General features: G+C 50.3%; 2 protein-coding genes across 17 annotated transcripts in view; one reads left to right on the forward strand and one right to left on the reverse strand.

Moving 5' to 3' along the window:
• Positions 1-1080, reverse strand: part of HORMAD2 (HORMA domain containing 2) — a 26392-nt gene extending 25312 nt beyond the window's left edge. For 6 of the 14 annotated variants that reach the window (XM_054844097.1, XM_054844112.1, XM_054844111.1 and 3 more), the window contains exon 1: positions 661-816. In XM_054844097.1, the coding sequence (XP_054700072.1) occupies positions 661-816 (156 nt within the window). Of the gene's footprint in view, positions 1-246; positions 344-588; positions 817-1047 lie in introns of those variants that run through there. The other 8 variants (XM_054844110.1, XM_054844101.1, XM_054844103.1 and 5 more) reach the window with 7 other exon arrangements.
• LOC129213646 (acyl-CoA dehydrogenase family member 11-like) lies at positions 878-19053 on the forward strand. 3 transcript variants are annotated; one of them, XM_054844094.1, is made up of 15 exons: positions 878-1339; positions 4813-5045; positions 5679-5778; positions 6660-6777; positions 7485-7627; positions 7730-7879; positions 8405-8499; positions 8776-8875; positions 10344-10484; positions 11007-11099; positions 11503-11610; positions 16519-16690; positions 16938-17004; positions 17281-17453; positions 18541-19053. In XM_054844094.1, exons 1-14 carry the CDS (start codon positions 1040-1042, stop codon positions 17405-17407), a joined length of 1947 nt encoding a protein of 648 aa, XP_054700069.1. In that variant the 5' UTR covers positions 878-1039; the 3' UTR covers positions 17408-17453; positions 18541-19053. The 3 variants fall into 3 exon arrangements, with proteins under 3 accessions (XP_054700069.1, XP_054700068.1, XP_054700067.1); XM_054844093.1 differs by lacking the exon at positions 18541-19053 and adding an exon at positions 18108-18447; XM_054844092.1 differs by lacking the exon at positions 18541-19053 and having other exon boundaries at positions 17281-18447.
• Positions 19054-19085: the final 32 nt, after the last annotated feature.

Raw genomic sequence — 19085 nt, forward strand, 5'->3', positions numbered from 1 at the left:
GGAGCACTTGGTGCGTGCCGAGCCCCAAGGAAGCGGGTGGCGGTGGGTGCTGCAGCATGGCGCAGCCGTGACACCTCCGGTGGCTGTGACAGCACTGGCTCAGCCACCGCATCAGCCTCAAGAAAACACCAAGATGCCACCAAAAAAATACCTGAATATTCGAACTGGAAATCAGTGTGGCCTTGTGAGACTGGGTGAAGGTGGAAGCTGACTGGTTTTGCTTCACTGACCCACTCTCCAGCTTACCTGCGTTCATGCTGGGGCTGGGACATGTCCCTGGGTTCCACCCCACGCTCGAGGCTCCAACAGTCATGGAGTATGGTATCACGCCTGTTTAAAATCACTTTAAAGTAAAATACTGTTTTTATTAGCAGGGTATCACCCCAAATTAGGTACAGATTTTAAATTACTCAAAGCCAGAAGACACCTTCTTAGAATATTCTGGTACTTCCCTAGGGAAAGGGAGACTTAATATCCTGACTCAAAGGCAGGGACTTCATAAGAGGCAGATTATCTTGGAGTGAGCGTCACAACTCAGGCAAGAAGGATGAATTCCCTGTATCACCAGTAACTTACAGAATAACCTACCTAAATAATTTCTTCCCATTTCCAGGCATTTGGTCATTCTTTGGAGTAGGAAATGTATTTTTTCCTTCTCACCTCTAACATCATCCCAAGCAATTCAGGGGGATGCTGGTGGGAACACCCCCTGGTTCCCCCAGCTCTGGAAATGTCTGTCCAGCCGTTTGCGATGGTTTGCCTGGCTGGTATGGGAGAACACAATGTTTTCTGAGTCCTTGCGGTTTTCCAGGCCATTTTCTGATCTCTTTCCAAAGACCTTTTCCCTAGTTCAGTTGAGAACAGCTGCTGGAAACTCCTCCCTGAGGGCGGGGAAAAGACATTGATTTTTTTTTTTTTTTTTTTTTTTAAGAATAACTTCACAACATTAAAACAAAACAGGATTGGTGCTGCTGTGAACTGAGGAAGGGTCTGGAGGTGAGAGCCGTTGGCGTGACACACTAAAGGGCTTTGCAGGATCATGTTTACCTGTCGCTTGCCTTGGTGGAGAGCCAGCGCTGCCTGCAAGCCGTGGCAGTCGGGTCGCTTGCTGCCTGTTGTCTCGGAGAGGTGCCAACCGCCGAGTGGTAAAGGAATCAACACAACCACAGGGCAGGGGCAACAGGTTGATGCACAGGAGAAACAAGTATTAGAAGATCTGGTAATGCCCCTGGCAAGGAAAGAAACCGAGACCCTCTTCCAAGAGCAGCCTGAGACTGGGAACCAGTATTTGGAAGATGCTTTGCTTCGGAGTTACTTGAAGACGCACCTTCCTCCCAAGGTCTGGCGTGCATGTTTGTGTTTCTGTGTGTATGCACTACGATTCTAGCTAGGTCACTGTTTAAAAGTGTGAATTGAGCGTTTCTCTGAGCCCTTTTGTGCCTTCAAGCGTTTAACTGGGGGGAATTTATCAGCATTCTTTAAAACTTGTTTTCTTTGAATCAGTGCAGGGGTGAAAAATACTGCCAGGATGTAAACAAAGTGGCTTAGGGGACTCCTGTGACCGGTCTGGGTGTTGCAACAAGAGTGGTGTTTTTGTGTTGTCAGTGTGTGCGTTTGTTGTCAGGTCATCCAAAATAAGAAATTTCAGAGAAAGGGAAAAAAGCTAAGGTGCTTCCAAACTCTGCTGTGCTCTTCCGCTACTCTCCCCCAGAGAAGAGGGGCTTTTAAGGAAATTCCTTTCTGAAGGAACAAGGACTGTTCTCAGCTGAGCGCTCAAAAGGATGCAAACGCCCGTTGGGGTTTGCTTGTTCTCAGCACAGGTCGTTGGTTTTCCTGGGTTGATTTTCAGCCAGCGAAGGCTCTGTACTGATGCAGGGGTGCAGAGAGGTGGGGCAGGACCCTGAGCTGTGGGTATCTGTTCTGTGAGGCCCAGTCCTACAGGAACCCCTGGGAGGAGGTGGCTTGTCTCACTGTCTGTCCTCTGCTGTCACCCCCAGGACCACAATTGTTTCTCCATTTTCAAGGACCAGGTCTCACGGAGCAGAGCGTGACCTCTCTCTGTGATTTATTCCAGCAGAAGCAATGCAACGACCTGTAAAGCCACCGGGTGAGTAAAGGGGCAGAACCTGGCTTTCAGTGACGCTCTTCCTGCCACTGTTTGCTCTCCAGGTCTGCCAGGCCTTGCGGACTTGGAGTAGTAAGTGTGTGGTGGCAGCGATGGGAGCTTGATTTTGTCACAGCCATCACGAAAGACAGAAATGAGGCCTCCCTAAGCAGCACTGTGGCCTTCTTGCCAGAAGATGGGGGAAAAGAGGATGCCTTTAGGCAACTGTGAAGATCTTGCTCCTAATCTGCACCTTTGGAAGAAGCACAATTCAGATCTCCCAAGAATAAAAGGATCAGTGCTGTCATTCGCCAAGGCTGAGAGCTGCTCTCTGCTCCTTCCCCAAAGAAACAAAAGCGGCTGCAAAATCTACCAGAGAATCGGCCGCATCTCCCTTCCGTTTCTGCGCTTGGTCCCAGCGGGGCAGTGTTGCCTCGCTGCTGAAAGGGAGAGCCCGGTCTCTGCTGTCTGCTTCATGCAGCACCCGCTTGTCTGCGGCCTGAGAGCTACCTCTCCACCTGAACACCTTCCTGTCCAGGAGAGCAGCAGCAGACGAAGCTTTGTGTGTCCCGCTGAAGCAGACACCCCGCTGGAGGCTGATTCCTGTTGTACAATTCACTTGCGTTGAGTGGGGAATGCAGAAATTTTCCTGGAATGAAGCAAACGATTTCTTTGTTTATTTGAAGGTGATTCCTGGAGAACACAGAAGAAAGCACCTGCTTTTTCTGGGCACCGCTGGGGAGAGTTATCTACTGATCTTTGATCCCCCTGAAAATATGTCCTTTAATATAAGGAACATCTGTTTGTACTCTTAATGTGCAATAATCTGCCCATTTCCAATACATTCATCCCTGGGACATCAAGGGACTGATGAGGGTGAATGAGACCACCCAGCAGATGCTGCTAGGTAGCGGCTTCAGCCCTGATGGTTTACAGATGCCCTCTCCGTATCCTGATGTACATTTTTTTGGAGTGCCCAGGCTGCTGTGTGTTACGTTCAGCAGCCACAAACGTAGGAACTCTGATTTTGTTCTTTTACCTTGGAAATAAACACATTCAGTTGGGGCAACACGGTGGTTTGTAAGGCTGAGCGTGGTCAGGGCACGAGCTTACAGCTACACAGCTGAGTGGGTTTTTTTAGAATATGTGGATGAGGTGAAGGGCCTGTTGCAGTTTGAGTTCACTGTGGTGAGCAAGAGACCTTTTTAGCAGACTCATATTCTTCTGCCCACAAAAAACTACCAGCTAAACAGTTCAAAGGTTCTTGTGCTTCAGGGATTAGTGAAGTCCATGAACCTTGGATTCTTAGGTTATGTCTCTAGAACAACCTTCGAACTGGTGTCAGGAGATAAGCATTGGAGGCGTACACCCACCCCAGCTGAGCTCCACCAAGAGCAAACAGGAGTGCAGCGTGAGCTGTACCATTTGACAGGGCTCTCATGCATGCTTTTGGCTCGTTTTGTGATTTTTAACGCTATTTCACCATTCAGCTGAAGGAAAACTGGCTGGTCGGAGGATGGAGACTTCCAGAGCAGTAATGGGTCAGTGTATGTTGGATCCTCATTACACACGCTGAACGGTAGAGTGATGAAAGAATCGATCATACGGCATGTAGTTTAATGAAAAGTCAATACAGGGGGAAGCAGGGAAAGGAAGAAGCAGTGTTTGTATTTCATCAACAGCAAATTAATGTGTTTTATAATTGCACCAGTGTGGGTACTGCAGCTATGGCTTTCATCTCCAGGATTGTTATATGGAGGAGGAAACGAGCATCTCTTGAGGGGGTAAAGAACAGCAAAAATATTCCTCTGATGAAAGATCAGGTACTTCTGTGACCCCTATTACAGTCTTGGATGTATTTATGCTGAACGAGGGTCCAACAGCGCTAGAGGCTGGGTCTACGTGGCCTAACTTTAATCATCTGTAAGTCAGGTTATTTAATTCAAGGCAACTTCACTAGGCTTTGGCCACAGACAGCGAAGAGCGGTTGCAGAAGGCAATTTGTGTCACCTTAAAATAGGTTTCTAAGAGGGTTGGAATGAATCACTCCTCTGTGGGTGCCGGTTTCCTTCCATTACCTACGGACAGACCGCTCCGTCCCAGTCAGCCGAGCCTGGCTGAAACGAGAGCACGTGAGTCCTCACCCAGGGCCTTTCAGGGAGCTGGTTGCAGGGTGGAAATTTGAGTCCAGACACCCTGGGTGCCTGGCTGACGCTCAAAGGATGGTCCCGTCCCTCCTTTTCCAGTCCGATAAGCAGGTAACTACTGAGCCCAGTGGAAGTTTTCCTACACAGATGAAGGCTTTCCAGTTTTGGCAGCTCTTCCTTCCCCTGGCATTCTTTTCCAGCAGTAAATGACAGTGGCTGAGGTTGGAAGGACCTCTGGAGATTGTCTGGTCCAACCCCCCTGCTCATGTGCATCTGTGTCATTCTCAGCCCTGATACAAAAGCTCTTCTGTCTTTTGTAAAATCCAGAGATGCTGCCAAAAGTAACTTGAAAAAATGATTGGGGGGGGGGGGAAAAAAGCTGAGCACAGCTGTGCCAGCAGAGGCAAGAGACAAGCTGTCCTGCTGCATTACAGAATGCATGGAAAGGCCAAATGGCAAGAGGCGGCAGGACAATATGGTCAGTCCTCTGCCTTTGCAGCTGGGACTGAGGCTCCTTGCCTTCCAGGGGCGTGCTGAAGGGCTCTTCTTGTTGCTTCACAGGTACTGGAGGAGGTGAATCAGGACCTGGAGAGATTTGGAAACCGTCTGCTAACCCAGATCAAACCTCTAGGGTGGGAATGTGAGTTGAACCCCCCTGTGTTTCGGCAGTATGATGCCTGGGGGCGGCGGGTGGATCACATAGTCACCTGCTCGGCCTGGAGGAGGATGAAGGAGATTGCGGCAGAAGAGGGGCTGATTGCTGAGGCCTATGAGAGAAGATACTCCAACTGGAGGTAACTGGGGGAGAATGGGAAAGACTCGGTACCTTCCCAGTTATACTTAGCAAGGAATATTCAGCTTCAGCATCTTGTAGGACTGAACTTCTTCTTGTATAATGGGTAACAGATGATGCACGGACAAAAGCACACCTACCTGTACTGAACAGCAGTGTCTGTCCGCTGTAATGTTCCACATCAGCAATGATAAGCCATAACTAATGGCCTACAGTTGATCATAATATTCTTTGATGTCACCTTCCTGATTCTGGGGCCTGGCAGTTCCCTGTGCTGCTCCAGCTTTTACATGATTAGTTGTAACACAAGTAAAGAGCTGGGATCTTACTTGCAGTTTCATTGTATTCCAGCCTCTGGAGACAGACCCGCATTTCTTATTTTTAAAAACTGCACTTAATGTGCACCAGCTGGCAAGCAATGCCTTCCATCCAGCCTCATGCTGGCAGTCCCTCTGGGACTGAGAAACTCTGCTGCTCCTCTTCTTTTCCTGGCTGAAACAGTTTTTGCCCTCTCAGAAATGAGTGGTTTGATTCTCATCTGTATTTTCTTCCTCTCTTCCTGGTCAAGTTGGTTTATCCTCCTGCTGTTGAACCGCTGCATAACCTATCTGTTTTCACTCTCTTTCTTTCCTAGCCGTCTGCATCAGGCTGTCAAACTGTACTTATTTTCAAGCTCCTCTGGAGGTTTCAATTGTCCGCTGGCCATGACTGATGGGGCAGCCAAAGTCATTGAGGTATGAGCTCAGCTGGTCTCTGAGGGCACAGCCCACGTCCTGGCAGCGCTGGTTAGAGACCGGAGCGCTGGCCAAGGACGGAGGACAGCTGACCTGCCATCTGGCTCTGGCCTGGCCCCTCCTCGCTCTGTGACTCAGCTCCATCTCCCACTGCCTTTCCCCTTTAGTTACAAATCCTTTGCGCCCAGGCTGGCTTTTATGTTTACTTACAACACTGTGTACAATAAGGCCTTTGCCGCACATGAAACCTGTGGCACTGCAGGTAGGTGAAAAGGTGTCTCATGTTTTGACTACGAGATAGTTTCTTTTCCTGCTCCTTGTGTGGAGTAGCAGTTAAATACCTGATGTAAATTAACCAAGCTAGCAAGACTTCCCCAGTCTGAAGATTGGCTCTGCATCTTAGCGACACCCTTTGCACTATGTCAGTGGCTGTGTAGGATGCAGAGAAAAGCTAGCCCTTAAGGAGCTAGCCCTGGGCATTTTAATTCAATAAAAAGAAAAAAAAAAGTATAAGGTGGTTACCTCTTTCCTGCAGCTGTTTGGGTGCTGGTGACATCCGGCGTATAGGAACGTATGCTGATACCCTGGCACGTGTGCTGTTTTGAAAGCTCTCTGTCCAGATGTCTAGCGGTGCAGAAATCCGAGGCGGGGGGACACAAGCCACACCTGCAGCGCTGCAGCAGCCGTGTGGGAGCTGGGCAGTTTCATTCTCTGCGCAGTACATGCAGACGCCCCGCAGTGCAGGACACTCAGCGCCCCACTCACCTGCTTGCAGGCCGTCTGTTCTGAGCCCAGGACACACCAGTGTTAGTGAAGGCAACTGTCTGATTTCATCTACTGCATTATGATCATCTGAGAGTCTTTTCTGTCCCCCAAAACAGTCACTAGGTATTCCTGGATCTCTGAAAAACGCTTTTGACCACCTGACGTCCCGTGACCCCAAGAAGTTCTGGACCTCTGGCCAGTGGATGACTGAGCGCAGGGGGGGCTCTGATGTTGGTACGTGTTCGGTGGTGGGAAGCAGCTGCGGCAGCAGCTAGACGTGTTAGCGAGAATGGAGGAAACGAAGGGTGTGGGGAACTCAGAAAGCCAGGTAGCTGGTTTAGGAAACTTCAGCAGAAGTCATGTAAATCCTCTGCATAGCTCTGCTTTTTAGTCAACAAAAGGCCCAACTTCTGTCCGTCGATGCATGCAGTACACACAGGCAGGTACAGAGTGCTGACGGGCCAGGAAACCTCAGAACTCCACTGCAGAGACAGTCCCCTCCATCTGATGAAGCTGCAGTTGGTTTCCTGGCAGGAGGCGTGAAAGGGTCAGCTGTGGAGTGGAAGCTACAGGATTGCGCATCATGGCAGGACCTCTGATTCCACAGCACCCTTTGTGGTTCTCGGCCAGGAGCTCCTGAAGAAATGGAGGTTCTGGATTATACACGGTGGTGCATTTTGCTTACAAAGCACTGCGATTACCAGCTGTTAGCCTGGAGCAATTGCTGGGCAGGCTCGCAGTTAAACAGAGCGTGTTTCCTTTCTAGTACTTAACTCTGGCTGCATTTCTTATCCAGGGTCAATGAAAAAGATTAGCAGCTAATCCATACTCCATCTCGATAGCAAGAGGTGACTTAAAAGCGCTGCTACTTAAACCGAAAATCAGCATTGATTGATACAGAAGTTCCCATAAAGCTAAGCTGATCTTCTCCTTGCCTGCAGCTAACGGCACTGAGACGGTGGCCAGAAAGCAGCCAGATGGTACATATCGTCTCTATGGTTTTAAATGGTTTACATCGGCTGCTGATTCTGATGTGACATTAACCCTGGCCAGGGTAGCGGATGCTGAAGGACAAGTAAAACAGGTCTGTTTGATGGTGGAACTGAGTGAAGGAGCAGGGGCATTCTTTTATTTCCTTGTTTCATCGTAATGAAATCTTCTTCGCATGCTTTTTTAATGGCCCCAGGGTTCCAGTGGCCTGTCCCTGTTCTTCCTGAAGGTTCGAGACGAGGAGGGGAAGCTGAACAGCATCCAAGTGCAAAGGCTGAAAGACAAGTTGGGCACACGGCAGATGGCAACAGCAGAGCTATGGCTAGATGGAGCTCCAGCAGAGCTGGTACGTAAGGTTTCAACTTCCTCTTGGGACTGGGCTGGCTTGGCATGGCAGACCGCTCACGGGGGTTGGCAGTGGTACTGACTGAAAAAGTTCCTCTCTCCCACCTCTGTGGCTGGCTGTTCACTCCAGAGAACCCTTCACCCATGGGCTGTGTGTGGGACAGAGCTGAGAACAGCTCAGGAAAGTGTCCTCATTTTAGGCTGGTCATTTCCCTCCTGCAGTTGCATTGACCCAGTTGAGGGACAGTTCTGTGTAGCGTGCAGGTAGGAACAAGCAGCAGGGAACAGAACTTCTCACACTGACGTGGTCTCCAAAGCCACGTCTCTGGTCATGCCACAGACCTGGTGAAAATGAGACAGCTGTATTTTAAAGCAAGCAGATCTTTGTGGTGCCTGAGGACAGACAGAGACAGAGCGGACAGCCTGTATCTACCTGTCCGTTGACACAACTTTCACTTAGATATGCATCCGCTTCCAAGGCTGTGCAAAAGGCTTACGTCAGCCTTTTGTTCCTCGATGCTTTCAGATCTCTGCAGAGGGTCATGGAGTGGCCTCCATCTCCAACATGCTGAACATAACTCGGATCCACAATGTCATTTGTGCAGTAGCTTCCATGAGAAGGTGAAGGCAGGATGGATCCCCCCAGAGCTGAAGGAGCAGCTTATCAGGACAAAGGGACTTTGCAATGCTCAGCATTGTGGCCGATTGACATCTAATGCCTTTGCCGGCACAGGTCTGGAAGCCAGCAGTGCTGGAGAAGGTTGGCCTGTGGGTGGGTGACCTAGGCTGGTGTGCTACAGCTGAGCAGGGTTCTTCCAGTGGGGGTGCTGGGAAGGAAAGCTCAGAAGTGGCAGGTTGTGCTGGTCTAACCGCTTTCCCTGGCTGTATTCTCTCTAGGATGATCAGCCTGAGCAGGGAGTACGCCCGTAGGCGGGTTGCCTTTGGGAAGCTCCTCAAGGACCATCCCCTGCACATGCAGACGATAGCCCGGATGGAGGTAAGGCCTTCAGGAGCCGAGCTGAACCTGTTGGCAAGGAAAGAGGGCAGAGATCCTCAGCTGCTAACGAGCATGGCCGGCCTGCCTCTGTGTGTAGCAGTCAGGTGTAGAAGGCTGTTCCTGCTACAGCCAGATGTGTGCAGCAGGGGAATCACCATACTCCAGTGGGGTTTGATCTGAGGATAGACCTAGCTTCTGTGCTGGACCTCAGGTTATCCTAAACAACAATTACCCGGGAGCTGTCCTGAGAGGAGTGCCAGAGTTTGCGCATGCACCTAACCACGGCGTGCCACGACCTCTGAAGTTGGTCCTTAGCAGAGTCCCAGCATGACACCCCAGTCTGCGAGACTGCAGTTAACAGACTCTTGTCCGAGACTGATACAGACTCATCCAGCTTCCCCGGTAGCTCGTGCACCAGGAGACAGGCTGTTCCCAGCACGCTCAAAGAATTCCCGAGTAGTCACCGCGCACTTTAGCTTCTGAGACAAGTGTGTCTTCGCTGTGTACCTGCACGCTGCTCGTCTCCACAAGACACGGAGCTCGAGTGCAGCCTCTAGATGTGAATGTCGTCTAAGACATAACAGACAACGGGAGAGAGCGCAGCATGAATTGGCGTTCTGGGAGGAATTCCACGTGCTTTGCTCCCCACAGAATGTCTCACAGCCCTGCCGCAACTCTGAGCTGCAGCAGCTCACTAAATGCACAGGACGGAGGTGTCTTCCCACCCGTACTAAAACTTCAAAAAGAAGGCACCCAGTTCTCCTCCTTTCACCCATCCTTCTTTTCTCAAGTGGTGTAACACTTGCCCTTGGGCTGCAATTGGTTCATGCAAATTTTTAAAACAGTATTTAAAAATCCTCTTGCAAGGTGGGGGAGAGGGAAAGCAGTCAACATCTGTCAAACATAGCTTAAAGCTCCAGCATCTCTGAGCATGAACCAGAGCTCTACCTCTGAAAGAAAGGCCAGATCCTGTACAGTCCCACAGCACATCGTTATGCCCAGGGGCTACAGAGCTCCATATCCCTCTATTTCCTGAATCACAAATTACAAGGGAAGTAAATTGCTCAGCAAGAAATCTGTCGAAGACCTTGCGGATCCTGGTGCTCAGAGTTTGACCATCAGATGTGTGTTCGTGTGTCCCTTACCCTTGGAAAGGATGTGGATTTGTGACCTGGATGCCTGATAGGAGCTTGATAAGGCTCAGAGTAGGCCTGATGAAATGGCATTACCCCTTTCCTCATACTGGATCGCAGTGCCCAAGAGCGGCAGCTCCAGACTACCTCCGGTATTTCATGCTTGGTGCCTTGGCTGGTCAGTGTCTTTGTCTCTGAAGCTGTGGGTCTGTACGGGGGCATTGTGCCCAGGTCCGAGTGTTGCGCATCCCTTCCAGATAGTCTCAGCAGACCCGCTGGAATCAGCCCCACTCAGAGATCCTTGCCGGTGAAGCTCCCCACTTCTCTGCTTGCAGGTGCAGACACGAGGGGCGTTTCTTCTGCTTATGGAGATCGTTCGTCTGCTTGGACTTGTAGAAACCAACATGGCAAGCGAGGAAGACCAGCTTCTCTTGAGACTGCTGGTACCAGTCGCCAAACTGTACACTGGGAAGCAGGTACGGAACAACCAGTTTGATTAGCCCGGAGGCGGGCTGTGTGGCACGTCCCCAACCTCAGAGCTGGAAAGAGGAGTGAAGGGCAGCGATAGCCGGGGGTACCGGCAGTGACCTGTCTGTCCCTCTTCTAATTGCCCTCACCTTAAATACACTGAAGCTTACACACCATAGCCAAGTAGAGGGTAGGCGAGTAGAGGGTAAAGACTCTCCTGGACTAGAGACACGTACTCCCATGTACCTAGCACGCCATAGGTTTATCCTTACCTAGAGAGGACTGTATTGAGACGGACTCTCCCTGGATCTTCTCCCAAGGTCTGACTGCTCCTGCAGGTCCTCTCTCAGTGTCACTCAGTCTTCCTTCCCCAGGCTGCTCTTCCTGCATGTAATGAGCAGCCTGCCTCAGCGAATCAGTGGGATCCAGTCAGTCCCATCCCAGCAGGAGGTGCTGTGTGATGGTAGAGGTTTTTGGCCGCTCTTTCCCCTTGTGCAATGTGGATCACGTCAGCTCTCTGCGTTTTGCAGGCTTCTGCTGCTGTTATTGAGGGAATGGAGAGCTTTGGAGGACAAGGTTACATGGAGGATACAGGCTTGCCAGTCATAGTCCGCGATACTCTGGTAAGAAAGCAGCAGGAGAAGCTCCTGTGTGTCACCTAGTCCCCTGCACAGCACTCTGTGGTGCCTGCTAAAGACATGCTCAAGGAAGAAGTGTCCCCACACTCGCTGCAGACGCGGCAGCTCTATCCTAGTTCCCTTCCTGCTGGGCCCAGTCATCGCCAGGGAGGGGACGCAATTTGTTCCTGGTGCTGGGATTGTTTCCTACCTCGGTAATGGAGCTGGGCTCCTGGCTGACATCACCACCGCTCCTTTCCACTTGTGGTGAGGCAAGACATCTCTGGAGGTTTCCTCGATACCCCTTCGCTCTGCCCCACATCTTTTGTTTCCTCACGTTCCCCTTTCTGTATTGCAGCTGCTCCAAAAGGCTCCTTCGTGCTCTTCCACATTCTCTTCTACCCCACAGGTGCTGTCCATATGGGAGGGAACAACAAATATCCTGTCACTTGATGTCCTGCGATCCCTCTCCAAGAGTCGAGGACAGGTGATGGCTGTGTTCTTCTCCTCAGTGCAGGTGAGCTCGCACCAAAAGCACTGGCAAGCTGGATTTGCCCACCTCGGTGGGGGCTTATTTGGTGTTTGTCTCCTGGCCGAGACTGGTGGGGAATACAACCAAAAAGAAAGCTTTAGACCAGTGTTCAGGAGGTGTCTTACAGTTCTCCTCCTTAAACAGCACTTCCAAAAGCAGAATGCAGACAGCGCTTGCTTTGGGATCCTTGTGTGCTGCAAAACCCAGATACTTCATCTCGGCAGTGAAGAGTTTTGCATTGTCAGAGTTCCTCAGGACAGGCACCAATATAAGTACAGTTTTAATGTCAGAGAGTCACCTTCCCAAATCCAAAATAATTTTGTGGTTTTGTTTCTTAACTGAAAAACCACCACAAGACTGCTCAATATTAAACCTTCACTAGGGCTACCTCCTGCACGATGACTTTCTATTTTTATTCCAGCTGAAAAGATGGAAAGAGCTGAAGGAATTCCATTGCTGCCTCTTTAGATTTGCCATTCTCTGCTTTACCTACAAGCTGTTCTTTTAAAGGTGCTCAGGTGACAGGCAGTCAGGAGAGGTCAGTTCAAAGCAGCTCAGAATTTCATGGAGGGAAATGAGCATCAGCTGGTTTGATATGTCCCGTAAAGGGAGACAGGAACCAGCCTGAAAGGCACGATCAGCATATCCGAGATGGGTTCTCTCAGAGATCAGATTATTAATCCAGATAGAATACTCCAGATTATGTTAGCTCAGATAGAGCGAGGGAATCCTGCGCACCTGGAGTGCTGGATTTGACCACGCGTAGCCTTGGCTTTCTCATGGAAGGGACAGGTCTGGGTCGCTGTGCTCCCTGCGGCACTGACGAATGGATAGGTCCTTCAAAAACACACGAGCAAGAGCCTGACTCCTCCTCACCAGTGGCCGCAGTTGGCAACTTCTGTTACATCTCAAGCCCCCGACTGTGCTGTATTGGGTACGAGCACCTCTCTGACCTCCAGGGATGGCTGTCATCTTACCATCCTCTCACACAACCTCCCATAAAGGAAAAATAACTCAAACAATTTGACTGCCAAACAAGAAACCCAAATCTGCTCAGAAGCAGGACTGAGCACACCTGCCAATTAAAAAGCCAACTGGTCCAGCCGTGGATAAAAAAACAGTTTAGTCCAACACTGAAGGTAACGGAGCGGAAAAGGGAAGGAGCGGGTGGTAGGCTCTAAAAATAACTTGGAAAGAAGCCGGCTTATGCTAATTTAAAGGACTGCCCCGCAAAGGTGCCACACTGCAGTCCTGGGAGCACCTGGTGTAGCCGAGAGGCCCCTCCAGCTTCTTAACAACTGGATAATCAGAGAAGCATTAAAGATCACAGCAGCGTGATTCAGAGCAGGTACCTGCACAGCAGTAACACCAAGTATCGAGATTCATTAATTAACAAGCTCATCATCGCTCTCGCACTCCCACAAATCATGCTGTATATGAGACCGGAGGGCGAACAAGCAAGCACTGACTTTAAAGTACGGCTTTAAAATAAATTGCAGCAAGCGCCGTTGCGTTTGCTGCTCATGTCGCACTGAGGCTGCCTCTGTTACCACGGCTGGAAGGGGCTGAGCTGGGAGAGCAGTGCGGATGCGCTGATTCTGGATGGACTAGATCATACTTGGCAAATTTAACCCTGATACTTAATCGGAAAGCTTTTCCCTTATGCCTGCAGCAGCCAGGCACTGGAAAGGCAGACTGGAGGTATTTCTCCAGAGTGCTTCTACAGCATTGGGCAGGAACGTGCTGAGTTTCCACGCCAGAATCAGAGTTTCACTCACCGGTGATAACCAACCTCTTCTTGGGCTCCAGGTGTCCAAATTGTTTTGGTCTCTGGGAGTCTGGCTCATATTGAAACATCCTTCCCATTCCCGTCTGGCGAGGAAATCATTTAGCCCTTCATAAAGGGATTTTTACTGCTCCGATCCATTTCCTTTTTATTGATGTGCACAAAACTAGTACAATTGATTTTACGTTTGTCCATCAAGGTTCTCAATTTGCAGGATTTGTGCCCAATGAAAGGCTGCTGGGGAGAAAGCGGCATCAGTTCTTCATTAGTACAGCAGAGATGCTTTGTTCTCTGAAGGTCAGATCTCAGGGGAACCTCCCCCCAACCCACTCCCACCTATTTTTCCTTTTATCCTCTTGCCTCTACTGATGGTGGGATACCCACCGGTAACAGTGCTGGGATCTAGGAGCAGGAACCCAATGTCGTAATTATCCTCAGGAAAAGGGAAATACAGAGAACTTCCTCATCCTCGCACAATGTGATTATGAGACGCTGAATTTTGAGGGTGCTTGATACACAAGCGAGTTTGTTACAAACCACCCTGTCCAGAGGTAATTAGTCTGCAAAATCATTTCATGTTACACTAAACATTTATTAGCTGGAATTTTGAGCCAGAGTATTGGGTGTACTTTAAAATTCAATCTGAAAAGTGACTCTAAAATAGCACCGGGGAATTATTTGATTATTGCATTTTAGTCGCTTTAGGTTAAATTTGGTCACATCACAGTACGGTTGTGTTTCTGAATGCCAGTCCTGCAAACATCCTGCAGAGCTCAGAATCAACTGCCTTATGCATCCGGAAGAACTGCGTAGGGCTGAAACTCTAGCTGTAAATCGGACGTGCGATCTAAGACACGTGTAGGGTTTTCAGATCCTTTTCAGACCATAACCACAATTTTAACAGAGCAGGAAACAAATCTAGGTTATTAAAATGAGCCTACGTGTTTGCTCAAAGCATTAACATGAGACTAGTGCTTCTAGCCCTGTTTCGGATGTTCTCCCTGCTGCTGTATTTTTAAATAGTCATGATTATTCTTTAAGTAAAAACCACTCTGACAGATTTGCTCGGTGGCTAGCGAGAGCAAGCAAATGAGCGGCATCTTAAAATTCCTCAGTGAAAACCAAAATAATTGGAAATATTGGAGCTCTAAAGCTCTTTTGCTCTCTGATGATTTCAGTCAGAGAAGCGCAGAGCTGGCAGAGCGATGCCGTGTGCCGCCCTCAGTTACACCCTGGAGCAGATCAACGCGCGGGGGGGAGAACAGGAGCTGCTTCTCCCTGAAGCTGTGCTCCAGCCTCTCAGCTGCAGGGGAGGATGTGGAAAAACCCAGCTCCATCTCTCAGAAGATTCAGTGCTTTTGGTTAGGAAAAGAATGAGTGTAATCTAAGGGAAAAAAGTGTCAATTATCAGAGAGGAAAGCGAATACAAGGGGTTTTTTCTCTCCCCCCCCCCCCCCAAGGTTAAAATGATGTTTTTATATTCCTGGTCCATACTGCCCAGGTCTTTAAACCTTAAAAAGCGTGGCAGCGCAAGACCTGGCTGTTCGTAGCCCAGCCATCAGCGCGCGGGTGCTGACAGAAGCGCGTGTGTCGTCTCTGTGCTTGGCCCGGCCGATCCTGGCTTCCGCCCAAGCTGCCGGGAATATGTTTATGCCTTTGGGGTCTTTGATCCTTGTTAGCAACAAGCTCCGAGCTACTTTTAAAACATCTTATTAGCATTCTGTGGGCTCGGAGGGTTCTTTGGACTTTATCTTGGCACTAGACCCAACCGCTTTAATGATGATGTTTTTGTATTTGTACGGCATATGCTGCGAGTATTTATGTACCGCTCTGCCTAGAGCGCAGAATAGCAGCCATTGAGGATTGTGTTTTTCTGGTATTAATAGTCAGAAAATCCGGGGCAATGGTTAGGCAGAAGGTGTCACGCAAACGTTCTGCGGTCCGGAGTCCTACCGGGCAAATAAGCTGCATTTTCACGTACTAGCAAGAGGAACTGCACCATCACTTAAGCACTGAAAGCCTCAAAAACATAAAAAATTAGTTATGTGCAGCAAATACTTACAGCCTTTAGCTTTATAAATAACCTGCAAATGAGAGTAATTAACTAAAAGCACCTCCTCCCACCTGCTATGCTACTTAAATCCGTAACAGTTCCTTTTTGCGACGCAGTCCGAGGTAATCCTTTAGTTCTACTGCAGGGAGACAGGTTTGAACGTTGTCGAGACGTTATCGCAGCCCCTGAGGCTGGGGGCTGAGCCCGCTCGCTTCCAAGTGCTGCGGGGGGTGCAGGGTCTGGAGGTCGGCGACGGTTGGCCCTGTCTCCGCGCACATGGCTTCAGGAGGACGGAGCTGTCGCCCAGCCTGGCAGGTCCATGCGGAAGACACGCTCTTCTCCTTCGACCCCTCGTAGGAGGGAGTAGCGTGGGAAGCACAGAGGAAGGGCTTAGCCTCTGCCGGTTGCGTCCGGGCAGCCACGGGCACGCCGTGTCAGAAGAACAACTGGTTTAGACTCTCAGCGGACCATGGCTTGTGCTTTCGGGAGAGATTTGGGACGCTGGAGAAACAGCAGCTTAGCTCGACCACGGGGAGCTTCCAGGTGGTGCTTGTGGGCACAGCCAAATGCCTGACGGCCACCAGCGGGGAGCTGCTCCGGTCCCGGGGCCTTTCCCTCTGACACAGCTTGCAGAGAAGAGCTCCTTTAAATCTGCATTTTGCTGCCTGGACACAGCCCTAGCATCTAAATGGAAGTGAAAATAGAAAACTGGGGGAGGTCACATGTAATTAGAGCCTGATACAGGTATGCAGTTAGAGGGGATTGGGGGTGCGATCTTGTTCCCAACGTGTAGCTGGAAATAGCCCCGTACTGGGTCTGGCTCACAGGAATTCTCCATCCTCAAGGCACGGCTGTGAGTTTCCTTTTGGCAACGTCCCCTTTCCTGCTGCCGCACAGTGCTCTGGCTGCCCCGCTATGGCAGTGCCAGTACAGCCACCTCGATTTAAGCTTTCAGTCAGTAGTTGCGGGGCGTGCTCAGGATTTCACCAGCCACGTTTCCTCGCAGAAGGTAAATACGCTGTAATTCTTCCGGTGATTGTTTTTTTCTTTGCAGAAAAAACTGGAGCTGGCTTTGAGCACTGCGAAACTGGAACCCGCCGTGAAGCAAGTGCGGGATGCCATCAGCGGTCTTGCACAGTTCATGCAAGGAGCCGGTTCAAGGGGGGTGGTGACCATGGAGCTGGCAGCAAGAGACTTCTCCTACACCCTGGCAAGGATCTACGCAGGTAGGGGAGAGACACAAATGATGGATTTCAGACCAGAAAGGGCAAGGAATCAGTCCTAGAACAGCCTGGTTTCACACCTCCTGGGCAACGGGTAGAGTTTTAAGGGAAGCTGGGTCCCCACCTTCTTTCAAACTGAGGCAGCTCAGCCTGGCAAGTGCTGTTGAGAAGTAGCCAGCACCCACTTCTCACTAGCCCTTGCTGTTCTGGCTGGAGCCTGGGGACACCGACATCTCCTGCTCTTCCACAGGAGCTCTTTTAATTGAGCACGCAGCTCAGCCTGATGCTTCCTCCACAGACATCTCTGCTGCTCAAAGGTAAGCAAAAACCTCCTCTAGCCCTAACCTAACCGTTTGAGATGATTTCCTGTGCATCGCGGCAGGCTTTGCGCTGCTTTGAGCCATCTGACCCCTGCTGTGGCGAGACCCAAACCGTTCTGGGCTGGTCGCTGTCAACATCGTGACTTTTCCCTGCTGCAGGCAGTCTCTGTTCTAGCAGCGATGGGAGGGATCCAACCCGGGCAGACCTCAAATGGAAAGCAGCACTGTCTGCATTAACGGGGCTGGGAGAAACCGTTTGCGTTCTCTGTTCAGGTGGTGCAACCAGGAGCTGTGTCCTGTGGCCACAGAGTTGGGGAACAGGAGCTACGAGGCCGAGGAAGCGCTCGCGGACAGCGCGCTGGTGTACGAGGGCTGCCCCGCTGGCGGCAGCAGGCTGTGACTCGCCAGAGGCGACTGGGAAAGCCAAACCCCAGGGGAAACAGCAGGTTGGTTCTACTCCAAAAAAATAAATCACAAAATCCTCAGACAGCCACGAATTTACAGGCACGGTGGGGACGTTCCGCCAGGGGCCAAACCGAATCCTTCTGGAGTGAGCTCCAGCTGCACCACCCGCTCCAGCCTGAGCCCCACTGCTGCTGCGCAGTTACTTGCCAGCGCAGCCACTGAGGGTCAGCGCGAGGTGCCGAAACGTTCTTACCGTGCTTTAGGCAAAGACTAAGCGATCAAATCCAGATAACGACTTGAGGCAGCGGCTCTTCGAGTGCCAGCCAGTGTTCTTTTTGAAGAAAAGCAACCAGAATCAAACTGAAAATTATTAGAAGCTGAATAAATATGGAAAACCCCACCATTTTTCCCTGTTCACCTTCTTGCTTTCCAACGCTACGCAGTCTTCTGCTCCGGCACCTACCAGGGACAGGATTTTCTTCCCGGGCAGCCTCTGCCGCCTGCACAGCCAAGGCTGGCTCGTCCCTTCGTACAGGCCACCTCCGTGAGAACTGCTGCGCTGGGCTCAGCCACCGATCTCGGCAACTCCTTGGGCAAAACAAAGCCTTCGTAGCCAAACTTTCCCTTTTCCTAGCCAAGGCTGCTAAGGTAGTCACAGGGCAGCGCTTAGTCTGGCTTGTGATTTTTCCTTTTAGATTCTACCTTGTCTCAAACAAGCTTTGCTTTGACTTTCAATTACCCTGGAGCAGGGGCTTCACCTTCAGGCGTACTGCTGGGCGCCTTGTCCCTTCTAACGCTGCCAGCTCCGCCGAGATGGGCGAGGAAAAGGTTCTGGACCTGCTGCGTGTCAGGCACGGGGCGCAGTAAACTGAGATCTGCAGCTCCGTAAACAGCGTCAACATCGACGCTGCTTGGCAAACAGCTTAGGGGAGGAGGTAATTTCAATTACATCACTCAAATTACATCAAAACTCTACAAGTTGGTACCAAAATTAAAGAAAAAATTAATTTTCTTAATAAAGCTTTTTAAACTCTCTATGACCTCCCAAAGCTTATTTATTCCCTCTGTGCATGTCCTAATGATGCTGCAACTCTCGCTGACATGAATTCTGAAATGATTGAAATCCAGTAATCCTCCACCAAAGCCAACACCTATATATTGACTGCGTGCTCCTCTTCACCCTCAGCCCGTCACTCTACCTGCTTGCTATTACCCTGATGACTACAAGTTTTTTCAATTAAAAAGTTGCTAATAACAGAAGAAAACCATTAATAGTACAAAGACAGCTGGAATATACAGCTGCAAAGCGCTCCAGCAGCTGGACAGCCAGTGGGAAGAGGGAGGAAAGGAGCCCACCACCAGATGCGGAGGTGAGAAGTGCGGAAGGGTCCGCCGGCAGGCGAGGGCTGCGACCCAAAGTGAAAATTGTCATGTTAGAACTGTTTGCACGACTGCTGCTGAACCGTCGGGATCCTCTGTTCTCACCCAGAGCTCGTCTCCAAAGCACGGGGGCTCTGGCAAGCACCGGCGCCTTCCACGCTCACTGCCCGCCTGGGATTTCACATCACCTCTTTCCAAGATATTTTACACTGTTTTTTTTTTAACTTTTTTCTAATACACGAGCTGTAATTTACCTAAAAATAAGCCCCGCAAACTGGGAGCCCTGCAGATGC

The sequence above is a fragment of the Grus americana genome, chromosome 16 (assembly GCF_028858705.1).
Source record: "Grus americana isolate bGruAme1 chromosome 16, bGruAme1.mat, whole genome shotgun sequence".
Lineage (NCBI taxonomy): Eukaryota > Metazoa > Chordata > Aves > Gruiformes > Gruidae > Grus > Grus americana.